The 14,763-nt window shown below is 42.3% G+C and overlaps 1 protein-coding gene across 3 annotated transcripts in view; it reads left to right on the plus strand.

Moving 5' to 3' along the window:
• ATP10B (ATPase phospholipid transporting 10B (putative)) overlaps window positions 1-14,763 on the plus strand; it is a 234,335-nt gene that overhangs the window by 145,542 nt on the left and 74,030 nt on the right. For 2 of the 3 annotated variants that reach the window (XM_030212611.1, XM_030212612.1), the window contains 2 exons: window positions 2,609-2,694; window positions 8,252-8,358. In XM_030212611.1, coding sequence (XP_030068471.1) covers window positions 2,609-2,694; window positions 8,252-8,358 — 193 coding nt within the window. Of the gene's footprint in view, window positions 1-2,608; window positions 2,695-8,251; window positions 8,359-12,882; window positions 13,395-14,763 lie in introns of those variants that run through there. The other variant, XM_030212613.1, reaches the window with a different exon arrangement.

The raw sequence follows: 14,763 nt of genomic DNA on the forward strand, positions 1-14,763 counted from the left end.
CTTACCGCTCACTAAACAGGAGGTACCACCGGGTTACCACAGCAGCCCGGCAGTACTTCCCACCCCCAGTGTGCTGTCATATCCAGTGCTAGAAAAATACCTGGCAGTAATCAGGCAGTGCTGCTTGATGCCCCATTACTGTCAGGTTAGCGCAGGAGCCCTTACCGCCACCTCAATAGGTGGTGGTAAGGGATCCCCCAGAAATGGTCATGCGGCAAGTGTTTTACTTGCTGCATGGCCATTTCCTGCAGAAAAGAAAGACTACCCTTTTACCAGCTGCAGTAAAAGGGGGTCTCGGCGTGCGTCAAAAACACACACCCATGCCAGCGCAGGCCCCTTTTTGCCGCAGCTTGGTAAACGGGGCTCTTAGTGTGAAGTTTATCACATGCAAATAGCTAATGCAGAAACCACCATTTTGAGGTAGAAACCGGGCATGGACTTTATCTGATTGTTAACGTGGATATCACAACCACATGTTAGTTATTAATGTGTCAGACAAAGTAGAGCATCAAACATTATTACCATTATCGTTAATATGTGATAGCAACTAGGGGTGGACTGACAGGGATCTCGGTCCCTGAGCAATAATAGGGTCCTGGGTCCCCTGCCTCTGGGTCTCATATGTCTCCCCCTCCCCAGATCCAACATCTTTCTCCCTCTGCCCCCTAGAAGCAACATCTATCCCTCTCATTCTTTCTTCCTCCCCTCAATGCACAATCTCTGCCCTCTTCCTTCCTTCCTTCCTTCCTTCCTTCCTTCCTTCCTTCCTTCCTTCCTTCCTCAGGTCCAACATCTATCCCTCTCTCCTCTCTGTCCCTGGATCTGGCTCTTTCCCCTCGCATTTACCTCAAAAATCCCTTTATCTGTACAGGACCCTGTCTGCTACTGACCAGAACCTCTCTGCTGAAGCCCACCCTTGCGGAAGCAGGAAATTACATCAGAAAGGGGCAGGCTGAGGCAGAGAGAAGGTTCTGGTCAGCAGCAAAAAGCCCTGAATGGAGAAAGGAACTTTTGAGGTAAACAGGGTGAGAGATGGGAATGCAGATCTCCCCAGCTCCTTTCATGTCTGCACTTCACTGGCTTCCTATTAATTTGTGAACAGAGTTCAGGATTTCATCTTTGGCTTTTGGAGTGCTGCATACAAACGGTGCCTCCTATCTCTTAAGTAAGCTTAGGTGGTATCTTGTCAGTCGGGGGGAGGCTTTTAAATTTATTTTAACTTACAAAGAATTAGGGAAAGTCAAATTCAGAACCAGAATATTTTCCGTCAATTTATGGAACAGGTTGCCAGCAGATATTAGGCTAAGACAAAATTATTTGAGTTTCCGGAAGAAGGGTTCTTTCCTTGACTGTTTAATGTGGTTGGAGTAGTTGACCTGTAGTTTCCTACTAGTTACTGCTCATCCACATCAGTATATATATTTTGTTTGTTTATTTTTATATTGTTGATTTTTAATTTTGTGGGATGTATTTTATTACAGTTGGTTTTTTGTTGTACTATATATATAATTTTGTATAGCACCTTGGTTGATGCTATTGATGGATTAGACATATTAAAAAATATATTTTTATTGACTTCACTATGTTGGTGATGTCAGCATGACACATAGAGCCTAAAATAAAGGATAGGTAAACAATTTATAAAGAAGTTTCAGAACACCAGTTCATCAAACCTGCAAAATTTCTCCATTATTTTATTGAAAATTCCTACAAAACTCTGCATGGATTTCCCTGGGACTGACAAATTCCCACACAAAAAAATGCAAAGATTTGTCCCTGAATCTCTGGAAAATGTTAAGCTTTTTTCTCATTCAACCCATACTAAACCCTGTGTGGTTAGACTACGGAACTCTACTTATTTTTAGCCTTCATCCTTTCTCTGACATATTTGAAAAAAAATCGTACATATTTTTTCTTCTGCTCATACTTTTACCATCCTTATGTTTTCACCCCTTAGAGCTTTATCTAGTATTCTTTTCTGGGTTCTTCTTTTTGTCTTCTTCTGTATTTTGTGAATGCTATCTTTTCTGCCTTTATTTTTTCAGCCACTTGTTTGAAGAACCATATTTGTTTCCTTTGCCTCTCAATCTCCTTACATACAAATCTGCTGTGATTTTTACAGCTCCTTTCAGCTTGGTCCACTGGGCATCTTGGAGAGTTGCAGGGCTGGATTTAAGCTATCCATAAGCAGGACCAATGGGGCAAATGGTGAAGAGGATCCCTTTTGTGGACACTTTCAAAATTTGATAACTTAAAGACATCCCTATCTTACCTGTTCCTAAATCCTCATGCTGGTGATTTATTAGGATAAGATGTGCTGAACAAAGAAACTGGTTTAACAATTCCTCTGAAACATCTCATTCTATTTATAAAATGATCTGAGTACCAATAAAGCGTGATCAAGATGTCTGGTGCTTTTAAACAGAAAACTTTTATTTATTTCACAGACCATTTTACTGCATGTTCTACCATTCCAGTCAAAATTAGTTTCAGATGTGAATGCAATAAACCTGCATTGTATACAAATTTATATAATCTGCATACTAAGATGAGATTGATAGCATATGGCACTAATAATAACAACTGTTTGTTGAAATTCTTTTGTTAGGATGCTCTGTTTGACCCAGAAACCTTTAAGGACACCATAATCTGTGAAAAACCAAACAATAACCTCAATAAATTCAAAGGATACATGTAAGTAAAGGAAAGGGAATGGGACTTAATATACTGCCTCTCTATGGTTATGATCAAAGTGGTTTACATGTTATATGCAGGTACTTATTTTCTACCTGTGGCAAGAGAGAGTTAAGGGGTCCTTTTACTAAGCCACGGCAAAAAGTGGCCTGCGGTAGTGTGGGCATGTGTATTTGGCATGCCGGGCCAGTTTTTACTATGTCTGGGAAAATGTGGGGGGGGGTTTTCAATGGCAGGGAAAAGGGCCTGGGGTAAAATTGAAACTAGCATGCACCTATTTACAGCCTGAGCCATTAACGTCACCCATGAACCTAGCAGTAAGGGCTCACACACTACAGACACAGTACATAAGTACATAACTAATGCCACACTGGGAAAAGACCAAAGGTCCATCAAGCCCAGCATCCTGTCCACGACAGCGGCCAATCCACGCCAGGGGCACCTGGCGAGCTTCCCAAATGTACAAACATTCTATATATGTTATTCCTGGAATTGTGGATTTTTCCCAAGTCCATTTAGTAGTGGTTTATGGACTTGTCCCCTTTCTTTCCGAGCACTCTACCAAAACCCTCATCCACACCCTTGTCACCTCTCGTTTAGACTACTGCAATCTGCTTCTTGCTGGCCTCCCACTTAGTCACCTCTCCCCTCTCCAGTCGGTTCAAAACTCTGCTGCCCGTCTCGTCTTCCGCCAGGGTCGCTTTACTCATACTACCCCTCTCCTCAAGACCCTTCACTGGCTCCCTATCCGTTTTCGCATCCTGTTCAAACTTCTTCTACTAACCTAAAAATGTACTCACTCTGCTGCTCCTCAGTATCTCTCCACACTTGTCCTTCCCTACACCCCTTCCCGTGCACTCCGCTCCATGGATAAATCCTTCTTATCTGTTCCCTTCTCCACTACTGCCAACTCCAGACTTCGCGCCTTCTGTCTCGCTGCACCCTACGCCTGGAATAAACTTCCTGAGCCCCTACGTCTTGCCCCATCCTTGGCCACCTTTAAATCTGGACTGAAAGCCCACCTCTTTAACATTGCTTTTGACTCGTAACCACTTGTAACCACTCGCCTCCACCTACCCTCCTCTCTTCCTTCCCGTTCACATTAATTGATTTGATTTGCTTACTTTATTTATTTTTTGTCTATTAGATTGTAAGCTCATTGAGCAGGGACTGTCTTTCTTCTATGTTTGTGCAGCGCTGCATACGCCTTGTAGCGCTATAGAAATGCTAAATAGTAGTAGTAGTAGTAGTTGTCCAGTCAGCGCATGCGCCAACTGCCGATTAATGCCAGAAATGCCGTGCATGGTAGGAAATTTAAAAAATATATTTTTCCCAGTGGTATGGTTGCACAAAATTTGAAATTACTGCCACGATGCATGCTAGCCTGTGGTAGTCTCATTTTGGCATGCGCTGCATGCACATAGAGCCTACCTCACCTTTGTATAAGGGCCCCCAAGTGACCTGCCCAGAGTCATAAGGAGTTGCAGTGGGAACCCAGGTCCTCAGGCTGCTACACTAACCACCAGGCTGTTCCTCCACTCCTTAAGTACATGATAATAGAGTTATGTAGTGTGTGCTGTCAAATTTGGATGCTCTCCAGATGTTGAACTGTTTTTGCTTCCTGGTGCAGAGTATATGGGAGGGAGGGAAAAGTTGGGATATAGTAGAATATTGAGACTCAATAGAACTTTTGCAAAATAGCTTCAGCCATTGTAGTACAATATAAGACTCTTTCATATCATTGAAAGTATTCCTAGAGTCCCAACAGCTTCATCTCTATGGCACCTTAAAGAGCCATACTTTCTATAGACATGTCTATTCTTCCTTTAGCAGTTACATAAAGGATATTAAATAGGCTCTATTAACGAGTCTTTGTTCCTACCCACTTTCTTCTTTGCTTTTAAAGAACTTGGCATTAGTTAAAATCTATTATTAGATGTCTGTAAATTTGGCTAATTATTTCCCAGATAATTAAGGGTTCTAAAAGGTTACAAAAATCAGTTTTTGTGCCACAGATACTATAGCTGGGTATCTTTTCCAATGGAATCCAAAGTATGTGTTTGTCTCACTTAGGAGTTGTCAGCACACAAAAGGAAACGAAAATGGACATGTGGCAAAATAAAAATTGGCATGCGTCCATTTTGGGTCTGAGACCTTACCACCACCCATTGACCTAGCGGTAAAGTCTCATGCGTTAACCAGGCGGTAATGGTCTACGAGCGTACAATGCGGATTGCCGCCTGGTTAGCACTGCACGCCGGAAATTTTCCGACGCACTTAGAAGATGCACGTAAAAAAATGAAATTACCGCCCTGGCCACGTGGTAGCCTTGCAGTAGTTCAAAACTGACGCACAAAGAACATTCGTACGTGCCTACATGGCTTAGTAAAAGGGCCTCTTTGTGATCTTATCTTTCTGTAATCCGCTTTGAACTATGCAAATGAAATTAGCGAAATATGAGAAAAATAATTGTAACTGTAATCTGAGAGCGCTTAGAACCTCCTAAATAAGAGGTGGTAAGTGCTCCCATGTTATTTTTTTTCAGCTGCCCATCTTTAATGCTGTGGCAAGTCCGTACTTAGCAAATGGGAAAGTCCCATGTTAGAATGTGCTAAGTCCAGAGTTCACTGCACCTTATCAGAAGAGCCTCCTATATTCATTCAAGTAACAAATGCATATGTATTGCAATTGTATCCATGTTACTTAAGGAAGTACAGGGCTATTCCACTGTCTAGCAATTATCCTTCTTGTGGATAATTGCTGCCAGCATATGGTTAATGAATGGGCAAACTTTTAAAAAACTTTCAAAAAGAACTTTCCACTCTAAGGACCCTTTTACTAAGACTCTACGCATGCCCAACGCGCGCCAAAATGGAGTTACCACCTGTCTAGCACATAGCTCTTGCAGTAATTTCATTTTTGGTGCATGTAAGTCATTACCGCCCAGTTACCACATGAGACTTTACCGCTAGGTCAGTGGTTGGTGGTAAGGTCGCAGACCCAAAATGGACGTGCGGCAATTTTGAATTTGCCGCACGTCCATTTTCGGCAAAAAATTAAAAAAAAATGGATCAGCGCACACCCAAAACCCGCACCTACACTATCGCAAGCCATTTTTCAGCGCACCTTAGTAAAAGGACCCCTAAAGATCCAGAAGATAATCTTTATTTATTTATTTATTTGTTTATTTTATAGTCTGCTCTTTCTTAAAATTCTCAGCATTAAAATTCTACAACAGCAACCCATAGTTTCCTCTTTTTTTATTTTTTTGTCATCTAGTTTGATTGGGGTCATTCCTATCTCTCTACAATGGCTGTAATAGAATTGTTTCTACAGTTTCAATCGGGTTGTATGGATTCCTCATTCTTAGTGCAGTTCCGTACTCTGTGCGAGCAGGTCACAATTGAACAGATTATTTGCTTCTTTGTTCTGTTCAATCAGACAGTTTCTGACAGAACACTGCCCTCACTTCCTCTTTCAAGAGCTCTTTTAAGTATTATTGCCTCTCTAGCTGTGGTAGCGATAATCAGGTGTTCAGGCTGCATGCGAGTACCTGCATGCTTCCAGGGCACGGGATCCCACAATTAACTCAGGGCCGCTTTTACCAAGCTGCAACAAAAGGGGGCCTGTGCTGGTATCGGCACGTGTTTTTGACTCGCACCGAGGCTCCCTTTTATTGCTGCTGGTAAAAGGGTAGTCTTTTTTTTCTGCAGGAAATGGCCGTGTGGCAAGTAAAGCACTTGCCATGCAGCCATTCCGAGGGGAGACCTTACCGCCACCAGGCGCTATAGAAATAAAAATACATTGTAGCACTGGAAATGGCGCACGCTGGGGGTGGGACCTACTGCTGGGCTGCTGCAGTAGCTCGGTGTTACTTCCCTTTAAGCAAGCGGAAAGCCCGCGTTTTATTAACTAGTTAGCACACGGTAAGTGTAATGTACTAGCTCGCTAATGCTTCCATGCCTCTCTCCACCCAAGCCATGCTCCTGACAGAAAAATTCTGAAATGCATGGAAACAGGCAAAGAACTGCAAAACCCTTAATGCAGTTGCATGGTAGCCTGTTTCTATGTGTTGAGTGCTTAATGCCCTTTAGTAAAAGGCCCTTAAATTTGTACCTGAAGCAATGGGAAATTAAAGGGTTCTTTTACTAGGCTGCAGGAAAGATGGCCCTGCGGTAGCAGAGAAGGTCATTTTTCCTGCATGCCAGGGCCCTTTTTACCGCAGCAGGTTAAAAGCCTCTAAAAAAAATGGCCATGCGGTAAGATTACTCTTACCACATTGTCATTCAGGGGGAGCACTTACCACCTCCCACTGAGGTGGTGGTAAAGGCTCCCACGACAACCCAGTATTACCGCCGGGTTAGTTTCGCTCTATAAAATAAAAAATTTTTACGGCTCACACTCTAGGCAGAACTACCGCCAGTGGGTGCATTGGGATGGCGGTAGTTCAGGGTTAGCATACAGTAAGCCAACGTTAGGCTTAGCGCCGCTTTGTTAAAGGGCCCCTAAGTGACTTGCCCAATATCACAAGGAGCAACAGCAGGATTTGAACTGGCCTTCGCTGGTTTCTAGTCCAGTACTCAATCACTAGGCTTTCTTTTCTTCCACTCCAACTGCCTGGAGAAAAGATGCTAAACAAAATGTAAATGGGTTTTAAAAATGTTTTTAAATTAAAAAGAGGGCTTACTTGGGCCCTGGGGGGGGGGGCTGGTCTGGCTCTGGCCTACTTTGGTGGGACCCCTTTGGGAGGGTCCATGATGTTTGGGGGGGTCTGTTTGTGGCCCATGCTGTCTTTGGGCTGTTTCAGAACTGTCCGTGGTCAGCCCAACTGAGTTAGGACCCGTTTGGAGTCCAAAGTTGCCCTGGGGGTGTCCTGTCTTTCTTTGGGCCATCCCATGCCCATTTCATATTTATATTGGTGGCCAGTTGCCAAATTTGGGGCTGGGGGGAGGCTCAGGGACTCTTCAGGGTCCAGTGCACTCAGACGCATCTGCTTGTGGTGCTGCCGAACCGCAGAATGAGCTCCAGAGGTAGCAAGCTGACATTCCTATAGGCGCATTACCATTTGACATGCATTAGCAGTTAATGTGCGTTAAAAACGCTAACGTGCCTATAGTGCGCCTTTGTAAACACAGGCCAAAATTTTTTAATACAGCTGTGTTTGAACCTGGGTTTTAAAATATTTATTGATATAGATAGATAGATAGATAGATAGATAGATAGATAGATAGATAGATAGATAGATAGATAGATAGTTTTAATTGTATTAACACATTTTAATTGTATATATTAGCAAATGTTTAAAACTTACATTTTTTGTGCAATAAACCAAATTAATTTAACATCCTTGTCTGTAGTGAACATCTGAGGAAACAAATTCACAGCCTTAAATTGCACAGTATATAACACTTACAATCTACTGTTTCCTCAAATTTTCTCTGTAGTAATGTAGGTTTGGTGTGGGAGACCATACACCATGACCCATTCCATCTTACCACTTTTAAAATCACTCCACCAGGGAATCTACAAAAATATTGTTCTTGCTTTTTTATTACAGGGAACAATCAAATGAGGAACGCATTGGTTTCAGCAATGACAGCCTTTTGCTTCGTGGGTGCACCATCAGGAATACTGAAGAGGCAATAGGAATAGTCGTCTATGCAGGTTATTGCTGTTCCATTATGGGGGTGGGGTTGTTTGTTTGTTTTAAGTCTTCGTGTTATGTCAAAATGGGCTACAAGATAATATGAATGCACACAGCATTATGTAATAGACAGGAAGTAATGTGGTTGCAGTACAGACTTCACATGAAGTGATAGAAGAAGTACCAGAAACGTACTGTTACAGAAGGTGAAAAAGCTCTCTCGCAAAGGGTTGTACATTGAGAAGAGGCATAGGAGTGATAGACAAGGTAGAATTCACAGTTGTAGGAGGGACTCGAAATGTGAATCAGGGGTCTAGAATAAGGCCTTCTTGCCTACCCTTTGCGATAGCTAATGATGGAATATTTTCCGACCTCTATCAATAGCTAACTTGATGGTATAAAATACTGAGATTTTGTCACCAAGGGCTCTGTTTACTAAATTGTGGTACATTTTTGTGCTAACTGTGTTTTAACAGCAAAAGCTATTGTGCATTAATTGTTGGGCGGTGTGCTCAGCATGCCTCCTGAAGTTACCACATAGAAATGTTCTTTACTGTATATAAAGTTTATTTAGCATGGATGTACACTCTCTCTAACCCCCTAATTCGATATACAGTGCTCAAAATTGCTTAACAAGCCAATTAGCACTGATAATTCAGCGTTAACAATCTGTGTGTATAAAGAGGAAAAAGAGAAAAGTTAAGGTTGGCACTAATTGCCAATTATTGGCAATTCCAAGCTCATCTTTATAGTTGTTATTGTATAAAGATGCATGTGTAAATTTTTCCACTCAGATCTGAAAAGGGGGCATGGCCATGAGAGTGCATGAGTGGGTCAGGGACATTCCTGGAATTTGTGAGCACTGTTACAGAATAAGATCGAGCTGCAAGAGGATTTACACCTAAAATTTGGCGCAGATCCTGGAACCAAATGCTATTCTATAAATGGCACCCATCTTGGAGCTCCCTTTAGAGAATAGCTCTTACTGCAGGATTCTATGCCTAGAGATCTGTGCCAAAATCCAGGCATATTCTATAACAACGCACATAACTTAAATGGCTTAACAGGATAATCAGCATTGATAACAACACATAATAAGCAATAATGAGCACTAATTGGCAATAATTAGAATTTACACGCACACAACTCACTAATCATATTTTGTAATGCACGCAGTACAAAAGGGGCATGACTATGGGTGGGGAAATGGGCATTCCGTGGGCATTCCGTGATCTGCTTTGCCTGTTTCCACATTGGAGTTTGCGGATTGTCTGCCTTGCTGTTTCATGTCATGTAAGTTACACATGCCATTATAATATAGTACTTAAGACACCCTGCTAGCACTTTGGTGGGGAAACATACACTTGGGGCTGGATTCAGTAAATAGGGCTCAAGCATCGGCACTGAAAAAAAATCAATGCTATTCAATAATGGGCACTCAAAGATGAGCACCCACTGTAGAATAGCATTGAATACCCATAGGGTGCAGGACTTATACCTGCTAAAACCAGGTATAATTCCCGGCGCCCAATTTTGGTGCACATCGCCGCAATTCTGTAACACTATGCACAAATTTTAGGAATGCCCCTGACCTGCCCATGGCCATACCACCTTTTGGGTTGCGTGCTATGGGATTTGGGTGCACGTAGTTGTAGAATAGTATGTAGCAAGATGTGCCTGCAAATTCAAATTGGTACCAATTAGTTCAAATTATCACCCAATTATTAACACTAATTGGCTCATTAACCAAATTAGTTGGGCACCATATATAGAATCCAGAGGTTAACATGCATAAGTGCCAGTAATCTATACATTTACATGTTCAAGGGCATATTAATGCAAGTGCCTAGATTACAGAATTGCCCTTTAATGGCAATATACAGTCTATGCCCATTGACCTCCAATAATGTATCCAGGTCCTGCCATCTAACACAGTATGCAGTTAGCTTACTGGCACTTTTTACCACATATTCCGCCCCATTTTAGGTAGTATGTAGAAAGCCTGCCCCCTAGCTATAGTGCCATAACATTACTGCTAATGGTCTTTGGCACCATTTTGAACCCAGACATTGCCTCTGGATAAGTCCTGGAAATAGATGGGAGTTGCGGGGCAATCTGGTGGGTGTGGTGGGAGGGCTGGACTGGGGACAGATGGGAAGGACCGTACTTAGAGGGAAGGGCTCAGCAGAGGGGTTCAGATTGTGATTGGGGGAAAGCGGAGGGGGCACAGTCCTTGTGATCGCTCGGATGAGACAGATCAGGCCTTGTGATCCAGGTTCTGAATCATTCTACTGGACCATGCTACTGGATTGACAGTAGTGTGGCTGCACTTACTGTCTGCTCTTGAGGTGGCGGTAAGTGCAGGCATGCTGTCAGCAGTCATGACAGTTAGCATGTGATACCAACCTGTGCACTACCTGTCATAACCAGCCACTCCTCCACCTGCCCATGTCCCATCCACAACCACATTAAGCAAGCTAGCATGTTTGGTTGTTTTGTTTGTTTGTTTTTATCAAGCTGGCTGCTGTAATAGCACATTAGATGTTAACACCAGTCAACCCTAATATCTACTGTGCAGTAAATCCTAAGCTAGGGCCCATTTATGTGACTGGGTCACTCAGTTCATTTTTCAAGTGCATGATGCTTTGATTTCATCGTTGTCCAGTGTTCCTATTTTTGCAGTAGATCTACAATGGGCAAGTCGTTAAATGAGATACTTGCACTAAATGAGACGCGTACAAATGACCCATGACAGAAAGCCTAGCCAGGCTAGATAAGTCATCTTTATGTTGTTGAGGAGAACCAGAGGTACAGAGCAGCATGGATCAAGCAATAACAATTTAATTTACTCCAGGAAACAACACAGTAAAGCCGTCTTTAATGTCAAACTACTTGCCAGCAAACTGAACTCTGAAAATATGAGTAAATTCCAGGCTCACAATGTGAAGAAGTAGAAAAATGGTTCCCTGACTACTGAGACATGTAAACGAGTCCAAATGTGGAAGCCAAAATGAACCTCTGAGTCCATAAGTTAACATGCAACAAGAATAATAGTACAAGGAGGTGAATTACTTCTCATGGCAAATGGGAGGCCTGTGGAGGTAATTGCATTGTTATTGCAGTGTTATTGCCGCTTACAACCTGGAAACAGCTTCACCATCACAACATAATATCACTCTGAAGGCCTCCAGTTTCATTAGTCTCATCCTAGAAAGAGAAAATCCAGTTTATTTTTGGAATACCCAAGAACTGTGTCAGTTACATGTATTTACATGTAAGGATTCCATGACTTTGAAAGCAAGACATTTAATTTCTCTTGATCAAATATTCAAAAACAATTATCTACATAGTAGCAGAATACGCTTAGCGACTTGTGTGCATTAATTCTAATTATTACCAATTAGTACTCATTGCTCGTTAAGACCTCATCAATGCTGATTAGCTTGTTAAGTCAATTAAGATATATGCATTGTTATAGAATATGCCTGGATTTTGGCATGGAAAAGTAGGCATGATATGTAGAATCTCCTCTTTTATATAGAATTTGGGGGATCATTCTGCTAAAAATCATTGCACACTGCCCTGTACTATCTGGATAGCACTGGTATGATCCATGGGCAGAGCGGAGCGGTTCTCGGAGTCATCCAGATAGCAGTGATTTTCAGTCCACTAACCAAATAACTATTGGATAAAATCAGGATAGCAAGAGAGTAAGGAGTCCTTTTACTAAGCCATGCTAAAAAATGTCTGTCAGTAGTTTTAGCGCGTGGGTTTCCACGTACTTCAGCCACTTTTTAGCATGGCTCTAAAATGGCCAAATTTCTATTTCTGCTATTAATGGCCACGCACTAATTTCCAAATTAGTGCTTGGCCATTACCACATGAGCCCCTACCACTACCTATTTAGGAGGCAGTAAAGGCTCACATGTTAATCGTGTGGTAATCAGGCAGCGTGTGGCAATGGCCATGCACTAGCCGATTACCACAGGAAATGCCCACTCTCTGCCCCCCCCCCCCACACACACACACAAACACACACACTAGAAAAATAATTTTTATTTTCTAGCACAGGAATCGGTGTGTGCTGATCTCACAAATACCGTGGGATGCCTCAGGACGCGGGTAGCACACACAGAATCAGCACTACTGCAAGTGCTACCTATGCGGTAGCCCTACTGTCACTTCGGAAAAGGGCCCCTAAGTGAGAAACAGAAAGGCAACAAGAGAAGAGGGTAAAGGAGAAAGAGTAAACTGTGAAAAAGCAAAAGAAGAAAGAGACAGAGGAAGAGAAAAAAGTGAGTGAGAAACAGGCAACAAAAGAAGAGAGTAACGAGGGAGCAGAGAAAGAGAGCAAGAGAAGAGTGAACAACAGGAAGGAGGCAAGAGTACAAGAGAAATGAAAGAGAGTAAACTGTGAGAGAGAGCAAAAGAAGAAGGAAAGAGACAGCAAGAGAAGAAAGTGAAACAGCAAGCAAAGGAGTGAAAGAGAGAGAGAGAGAATGACAACTGCAATCATGGACAATGTGCTTAGCAACAAGGAAAGCTCTTAGCAACCAGCTCTTTAGAACAGTTGTCAAGAGACATCTTCAGGCTTAAAACATATTTTATATTCTAGTTCAGAATTGTTAAAGCCTTTTCCATAAGCAAGTAATAATCCTCCAATGTGTCATTTACTAAAACAAGCTGCTTTGTTCATGAAAGATGTTTTTGGAAAGCACTAAGTTAGAAGCCATTAATGCTCCACACTGACAGCATCTTCGATTTATATATTTCACTGCCTTTAATAATCGGTGCTTATATCATTTAATTTTTAAGTAAAATATAAAACAAGCAGCAGAGTTATTCTTATCTAATAGATTTTCAATATTGTTTCTCTAGCCTTTTTATTGACCTCTGGGAATAGCTAAATAAAATTTAAACTGCAGATTTATCAGGTCTTTCAGTTGCACACCACCATAAAACTGACTTTCTTCTTTTTTTGCTAATTTGTTGTGAAATGCTGAGGGCCGTTTACTATTCCCGAAGCATCCTGGCTAATCAAGTTCAAACCATATGGGTCATTCTCTTTTTTTTTTCACTATTTTAATTTTGTTCATAAAGTGCATTTAGCTCAATGGTAAAAAGCTCTTGAATTTCCTATTTTTAAAAGATTTAATTGGCAAAAATCATTCAAATTGAAATCATTTTGTTCTAGCTGTGTTGTCCTTCTGGGAATGCTACTGATTGCAGCTAAAATTCCCCTAGTAATATGTTTTGAGAATCTTTATGGGTATATTTATAGAGTTCTAATTCTCTTATGGGTGTATTTATAGAGCTCTTGTTCTCTTTGATCTTTGTAAACAGAGGATGCAAATCATGGTTACAACAACTTGAGTTTTTCGAAACGTCTGGACATGGCTGCCTTGCTAAACAAATACAGCTGCTGTAGACATGGAAGCAAAGAAAAATATAGGCAGATAAAGACCATATGGCCTATCCAGTCTGCCCATCTGTGCCATCTACTCTCCCTATCACTCCTTCAGAGATCCTATGTACTTGTCCCAAGCTATCTAGAATTTAGATACTGTTTTAGTCTGTACCACTTCCACCGGGAGGCCTTTCCATTAATTCTGCACCCTTTCCGTGAAGAAGTATTTCTTCGGGTTACTTCTGAGTTTATCCTCTTTCACTTTCATCTTATGCCCCCTCATTTCAGAGCTTCCTTTGAATTGAAAGAGACTCCCCTCCTGTGCATATATGCCATGTTGGTATTTAAATCTCTCTATCACATCTCCCTTCTCCCACCTTTCTTCCAAAGTATACATGGAGGGGCATAATCAAACGGGGACGACCATCTCTAAGGGCGCCCATCTCTAAGGACGTCCCGGCGAAGGGGCGGGGAAACCCGTATTATCGAAACAAGATGGACGTCCATTTTTCATTTCGATAATACGGTTGGGGATGCCCAAATCCCAACATTTAGGTCGACCTGGCTGAAGTGCACTGCACCCACTAAAACTGCTCCATGGACCTGAATACTGCTGTCAGGGAGCTGGGTACGACATTTGAGGCTGGCATAGAGGCAGGCAAAAAAAAAAATGTTAGGGTTTTGTTTTAGGTGGGAGGGGGTTGGTGACCACTGGGGGAGTAAGGGGAGGTAATCCCCGATTCTCTCCAGTGGTCATCTGGTCAGTTCGGGCACCTTTTTGAGGATTGGTCATGAAAAACAATGGACCAAGTAAAAGCCAAGTGCTCGTCAGGGACGCCCTTCTTTTTTCCATTATCGGCCGAGGACGCCCATCTGTTAAGCACGCCCCAGTCCCACCTTCGCTACACCTCCAACACGCCCCCGGGAACTTTGGTCATCTCCACGACGGAAAGCAGTTGAGGGCGCCCAAAATCGGCTTTCGATTATGCCGATTTGGGCGATCCTGAGAGAAGGATGC

The sequence above is a fragment of the Microcaecilia unicolor genome, chromosome 8 (genome assembly GCF_901765095.1).
Source record: "Microcaecilia unicolor chromosome 8, aMicUni1.1, whole genome shotgun sequence".
Lineage (NCBI taxonomy): Eukaryota > Metazoa > Chordata > Amphibia > Gymnophiona > Siphonopidae > Microcaecilia > Microcaecilia unicolor.